A 7,197-nucleotide genomic window follows, 5' to 3' on the forward strand; every position below is an offset into this window, starting at 1 on the left:
CACACATCCAGCGCAACATCCGCATTTCTGCCACCTTCATTCTTTGGGTGTGGGAGTTCTTAACTGGCCAACACTCCGCTCCATACAGCAAGGCCGGACGGACTACCACCCTATAGAATTTACCTTTAAGCTTGGGCGGCACCTTCTTATCACACAGCACCCCCGATGCAAGTTTCCACTTCATCCATCCCGCCCCGATACGGTGCGAGACATCCTCGTCAATCTCACCGTTACTCTGGATCACGGACCCGAGGTACTTGAACTTATCCCTTTTCTTTACCTCCTGCGCTTCTAGCCTCACCACTACCTCATTCTCTCGCCTTACGTCATTAAACTTACATTCCACATACTCTGTCTTGGTTCTGCTCACCCTGAACCCTTTAGACTCCAGAGTTTGCCTCCACAGCTCTAATTTGTCGTTCACACCCCCTCGCGTCTCATCTATCAGGACTACATCGTCTGCAAAAAGCATACACCACGGCACCTCCCCTTGGATACGCCGCGTCAACACATCCATTACTAACGCAAACAAAAAGGGACTAAGAGTAGATCCCTGATGCAATCCTGTCAGGACAGTGAAATGCAATCCGGCAGCACAGAGTTGACTGATGCTTAATAAGTTGTGTTTGAGTCCATCCACCGGGTAAACTTTAACTACGTCACATGAAGAGTTAATCTTTACTGAGCCGACTCCTACGACTTCTCATTTGGCATTATCTCCAAATCAAATAGATCCACCATCGATTTTCTTTATGGTGCTGAAATTTTTCTTCTTCCGATCATATGTCTGGAACATTTGCTGTCTATTATGCATATTCCCTTTTTGTAGTTTTTGCGGGCATGTTCCTGCAAAATAAGAAAACCAGTTTCTTCTAGGTACCCAAGTGTTCTTGGGTCCTCGAGGGTTAGATGTATTTTCTTTTAGTCTCCAAATCCACGCTCCTCTAGATTGTTGTCTGCAGTTTTGTGATTTGTGCCCCCTTTTTCTACATATGTAGCAAGTCAGTCTATAATGAGATTTCTTTGCAGATATAAAAAAGTCTGAGGAAGTAGTAGATTTAGCTTTTAAAATATTGGACTTGACAAAGTTGTGCCTTGGTGATTTTCTGATGTTGTTTAACTACATCTTGAGACCATCGAGTTTCTCTCGAAGCAAGTCAATTTCTATTTGGCTTGCTTCAAGTTGAATCTGCCAGCTCCTCTTTCTTTTTCAATTTTTCTTTTTAAAAGAGTTTGTCAATTTTTCTTTTCTTGAGTAATTTTGTTGTATTCATCAATGACCTTTTGAAGTTCGTCAGTTACCATATCAACTCCACTGCATTCACCCATGGCCATGAAACACATGTTGACAGTTTCTGTGTCACCTTTCGTTTCATCTTCGTCACTCCATGCTCCGGAGTTTTTGTTTTTCTTGGGTGATCTTCTTCTTAGTTCGAGACAATTTTGTATGATGTGGCTAGGTTTGCTGCAATGATAACATCGATCATCATTTCTTAAGAAATCATTATTTTTGAAAGCTTGTGGAGGCCTCTGTTGTCTTTGCCTTAGAATTTACCCGAGCTCACAATATATGAGGGCCATCCATTCCTTCATTATATTTTTCGTCTTCTCCAGGGCTCACCACACTACACTAGGGACTATAGGTTTCTTTTTCTCCTCGTTATACCTGTTGATATGATTTTGTTCATACGTAAGTAAATTACCTCGCAGCTCATCGTATGTCATGTTATGGAGATCTCCGTCCTTCAGAATGCCTGCCTTAGTCTCCCATGCTTTGGAAGGCTTCTTAGCAGTTTCTTGACTCGAAGATTGTTTGGGTAGATCATCCCTAGGGATTTGAGTTCACACAGAGTGTTGCTAAAGCATGAAAACATTGATTCCACTCCGTCATTGTCCTCCATTTTGAAAAGTTCACATTCGTATTGATTCCACTCCGTCATTGTCCTCCATTTTGAAAAGTTCATATTCGTTAACTAGTGTATTCACTTTGGTGGTACCTTCATAAGTTGCTTCAAGTTTGTCCCACATCTTTTTGGCAGCTTCGCCGGTTGATATCTTGTCGTATTCTGCTTCACTAATTGCAAAGTAAAGCAAACTAATAGCTCTAGCATTAGTTTCAATTACCACCTCCTGTTGCTCTTTTGTGATTCAAAGGTTTCAAAGGTGTCTGTGCTGCTGAATTCCTTTTCCTTTTGTTTGTCCTTTAATTTGGGTATAGGTTTGGGCCCCTTCTTGCTAACCCAAGCCTAGAAGTCAGTTGACTGCACGAAGATTCTAAATTTGTTCTTCCGGTGGGAGTAGTGTTGACCATTGAAGTATGGTGGCCTTGTGGAGAAATGTCCGTCTTGAAGAAGTGCTCCTGGAATGTGGTACTTTTCCATTTGATCTTTATTCTGATGTGGTTAAGCAACTATTTAGTGTGAGATTCAATTCAAGAGCGTGGAGTGGGGGGGGGGGGGGGAATTGAAATTTTTTTCGAGTCAACTGATTCGTCTAGTCAGTCGACTCCTGCACGTTAGTATAAGTAATAAACTTGAAATAAATATAAAGACAGGAAACAAATTGTAAATGCAGACAGATTTTATAATGGTTCGGATCGCCAGCGTAGTGCCTATTCCAGTCCCCTTGTAATCAGCAACACTGCTTTCCAGTTCATAGCTTTAGGTGAATTCCAGCCACGGTGTTGTACTTCAATAATACACTTATGTTCAGCCTATGATTCTTTTTTCTGGCGCAGTACTTCTTAAGGCTTACCCTTCTGAATACTTGGAAATATTAAAGGGACTACAGAGAGTTTATGAAATTTAGTATTATGTTTGTGCATGGTTGGTTAACCATTTGTATGTGCACTTCACGCGTCTGCCATTTTAATCAAAATGGTGACATTAACATCAAAACTTGATGCTCATAAAGGAATCTTCAGTTTAAAATTCGTTATTCACTTTCTGCTTTCTTTATGAGACACAAATAAGCTTCTCTCTTTCCTATCTCAGATTAAGGGGGAAGTCACATATGAGCTGAAGGATCAAGCTTATTACGGACGCCCCGAAGGATATCTGTTCTTTAGCAACATGGCTTACAAAGTGGTTATCTGAAGTTGAGAGTTGTAAGGTGACTGTCTTCATTAATAACTGCAGTTTGTTTCTCTCTCAAGTTCCTCCAAAGGTGCAATTATTTCTGTCGCCATTCTTTTCCCTTTGTGCTGTTTTTCCTCCCTAACCCTTTATCCCAGAGCTGGGTTCAAGATGAAAGGTGGAATATCTTGTTTAGATGTGATGAGGATTTTGTCATAGGAACAGTTTCGTTGAACTTGCACCGGCTCGTCAGAACAGTTTTAACTAAGTGGCACACCCATCTGTTTTTAAAAACTTGGATTGTCATGCTTCGTCCATAAATTATGATTCGATATATCAGGATGGTCCCAAACTTGGGATTAGTGTTGATAGAGAGTGACTTTCCACTGACAGCTAGCTTATTGTCCTTGATCCTTGCTTAGCCTTTGTCTATTTTCCTCTGTTCTTTTTTGTTATTCTTCTTGATAAGATAAAACATAGTTATTCCAGCTCCCTGTTGAAGTACGACAAATTAATATCAAAATATATTTCCTTAAGTATACCATAATATAGTTGTTGGGTTCTTGATATTGGAGCAAGATACAAATGAGAAATTTACTATCCTTAAGTAAGAGACTGAGCGCATATCACCTGGAGTTAGATTACCTTTGTTGACTATACAACAAGTGCTGTACAGATATCAACACAGCTTTTGATTTATTCATGAAGCTGTCAACTGATTGGCCAATAATTATGTATGTTAGCAGTTCCCTAGTTCCTTCGGTGAGTTATTGTTCCTGTGAAATTTTAATCTATTCATTTGAAGAAACATATGGACATTCTTGTGTATATTTTTTTTTACTGTTTGGTGTTTGGCGAGGATGACGCAAGACATTCTTTTGAAGTTAAATCTAAAAACAACACATTCAATTTAAACGATAACACCTGCGCCTCTATTTCCTTTAGCCAGTTATTCCTTAGAGTAATTTATCGTGACTTTGTGTTAGTTGCTACCTAGACTACACGTAGGTGACCTCCAAATGATCCATATATGTCAGGCCAATCCTGAGCGTATCCTTGCCTACTCGTTGAAGGGATATAATATAGCTTTCTGCTGTTAATGCAATATGTTAGGCATACAAGTTTGTGTCATATATAATATTCTTACTTTTATTGTCTCCTTGTCTTGTGATTTCTCCTTTTGACGTAGGTAAGGAAGATGGACACGATGTATGATGCTGCAGTATTTGCAGCAGAAGCATGTGACAAAGTGCATGGTTGCCGTGGCCATCAACACACACCATGCTTGCAAAGGAAGATTGCAGAGTATTTTGTAAATGGTACTGAGGTTGATGTTCCAAAGAGGATTGGTGGAAGCAGGTGAGAAGCCTGTCGAAGTTTCTCGACTTTTGGCCATGCATAGGAAGATGTAACTGCTAGCTCTCATGTCGTTAGATATCTTGGCTGCCATTATTTCAGGCATCCAGTACGGTGTCTTATTTTGGGTCATCTGTTATATCCTTGAATTTTGGGGACAGAATAACCTTTTTTTTCTGTTTCCATTGCAGAGTTTAACTTATTCTATCCATTTCTACGCTTTCTTTAGTTTGTGTTTTTCATATACAACATCATTTCTTCTCTGAAAGATGTCAATCTGTAGTGCTAATGCAAATCAATTTCTTAATTGCAGCTCATTTTTGACAGCTGATATAAAGGTAATTTTTTTTCTCAAATAATTCTTGCCAAGGGGAAAAAACAATGCACTCTTAATGTTTTCATCACTTGTTTCATGGAACAGGTATTTCTGCAGTGCAATTCACATGCCAAATTTACTCCCGGAGCCATTGCAAGGATATTGCATGGCATTGCAAGCCCAGCATTTCCGTATGCTATTTGGTCGAGAACACACTTCTGGTATATCCTCTCTAGAGCTGTATCTTTTGAGGAAAATATTCTCAGATCTTTTTGGTCCTAATATGACCATTATCATTTACATCACCAATACATGCACAAGTATTTCGTTCTATAGATGTTAAAAGAAACACGGCTAGATTGTAGTCTAGCAAGGGTACGGTCAGAATGATTATTTCTATTAACTGAGTTCAGTTTGGAAGTTATCTGATACATAATCAGGACCCTCATGAGATTCCCTGGAGAATCTTAGTGATATCAATCCCCTTATTATCCTCCAGCCAACCTGAAAAAAAAAGGACAGAAAATAATATAGGCAATTTTTCGTTTTCAACAGTTCCTATAAAATTAACCTTGTAGTGTTTTAAATAATTCAACATCTTCATCCTCGGATTTTAAATAAGTCATGTCGTGCTGAATATCTCTCGCTAGAATCTTTACTAATATGATCAATCTCCTATAACCCTTAGAAAAAATTGATTTTTGGTGGTTTTCTCACTTTTGACTAAGATTTCCCTACACACAAATCTCTCGAACCTCTCACTTTTTATATTGAAAACCTTCAGCCAAGTATATTGAATAAGCTCAGTGTCTGGCTGGTTTCAGGGGAATGTACATGCAAACAGACTTCAAAGCAATAACCGAAGCAGCAATGACAGAACTCATGAATCTTGTAGGGAGGGATGCTCTTTAATGATGCCTCAAAATGGTGAAATACCATCAGCTATCTAAGATATGCTGTTATGGTTCCCTCGTCTCCTTGGATTGAGCATGAAAGCTACATCCTCTTTCTTTCTTTTCTTTCCAGTGCTTGCATGAGTAGGAATCTCTACAGGCAACATTTTCTGCTAGCACTTTTAGGTGATTCACAACGTTGAGAAATTCAAATCCAAACTTTCCAAAGGTAACTACTTGAAGAATACAAAAGCTGTTATCAACAATATCCTGCAATTGATGCAAGTTCCATTTCACAATTGGAAAACTGCTGTGAAAGAGCTAAGGAGTAAGGTCTTCGTTTCCAGTAGAACAGATCCATTATTGGCCATCTAACCTTATCTCTTTCACAAGTAAATGATAGGAAAAATTAAATAAACTAACATACTTAAGACTTTAATTATAATAAATAACAATATTTTCTTAAAATTACAAGTTATAGCAAAAATAGTAATATTTTAACCATTATATTGAAAAGCACATGGGTTTCACCTACTTTTTTACCTTTCACTATTTTCACTCCAATTTTTTCAATTCCCTCCCATATTGCACTCCACTTTTTTCAATTCGTTTTCCTTTTTTCAAAATTGTGATTCATCAAATAAGGTAAGTTGATATTTACAGTATTTGCATGTTATCTTTTCATGTAATTTATATTTTTCTATTTTTTCATATTTTTTCTTCATCCGTCTTCTCTTTTTTTTTTTTGTGTGAGGGGGGATTTTTTTTTTGTTGAAAGATTATGGAGGTCTGCTATAATGGAGGAATACGTTATTTGATGGAGGTCTGCTGTAATTTTTCCTACGTTATTTGATGGGCTTTTGTGATTTTTTTTTTTTGAAAGATTGTGGGGTTTTGTGTTAAGTTGATTTCTACTCCTATTCAGTTGAACAGAGAAGTTGGCATAGAAGAGGTGAGATCGAAGCATTGTGACAAGTCAAAAAATATTGGGGAAATCGCGAAACGGAAAACATTGAGAAAACATTCATCTTCAAAATCTCCAAAAAGTGCAAAAATATGTGAAAAAGAGGAAGCCAAACGAAAAGAAAGAATATGTATTTTTCCAGTTGTGCATATGTATTTATGAGTAATGCATATGTATTTTTGAATAATACATATGTATTTCATATGTTTTTATGGGATTGCATGATATATTTATTGATTTGGAAATATATTTTTAGTTTTGCTTCGGTTTTTATAGATGCATATGTATTTATGAATAATACATATATACTTTTTCAGTGTGTATGTATTTATGACTAGTGCATATGTATTTTTTCAGTTACACATCTATTTATGAATAATGTATATGTATTATGATTAATGGTATGTATTTATGAATGATGCATATTTTGTCATAATAATATTTTTGATGTCTACATCATGAAGAAGAAATGTGTAGTTCAAGTGCAAATAGGCAAATGTATTATGTCACTTTTTGTTATAGAGATTTTGTGTCCTATATGTTTTGTACTTTAAATACATACGTAGATGTTTTGCACTTTAAATACATACGTAG

At 37.2% G+C, this 7,197-nt stretch overlaps 1 protein-coding gene across 1 annotated transcript in view; it reads left to right on the forward strand.

The window, feature by feature from the left end:
• Positions 1-6,723, forward strand: part of LOC107847390 (ATP-dependent DNA helicase Q-like 5) — a 25,114-nt gene extending 18,391 nt beyond the window's left edge. The window contains 7 exon segments of the mRNA XM_047398837.1: positions 2,994-3,034; positions 3,036-3,111; positions 4,264-4,433; positions 4,744-4,768; positions 4,852-4,967; positions 5,571-6,462; positions 6,565-6,723. Coding sequence (XP_047254793.1) covers positions 2,994-3,034; positions 3,036-3,111; positions 4,264-4,433; positions 4,744-4,768; positions 4,852-4,967; positions 5,571-5,658 — 516 coding nt within the window. The 3' untranslated portion in view covers positions 5,659-6,462; positions 6,565-6,723.
• The last annotated feature ends 474 nt before the right edge of the window (positions 6,724-7,197 follow it).

This window comes from Capsicum annuum, chromosome 11 (genome assembly GCF_002878395.1).
Source record: "Capsicum annuum cultivar UCD-10X-F1 chromosome 11, UCD10Xv1.1, whole genome shotgun sequence".
Taxonomy (NCBI): Eukaryota; Viridiplantae; Streptophyta; class Magnoliopsida; order Solanales; family Solanaceae; genus Capsicum; species Capsicum annuum.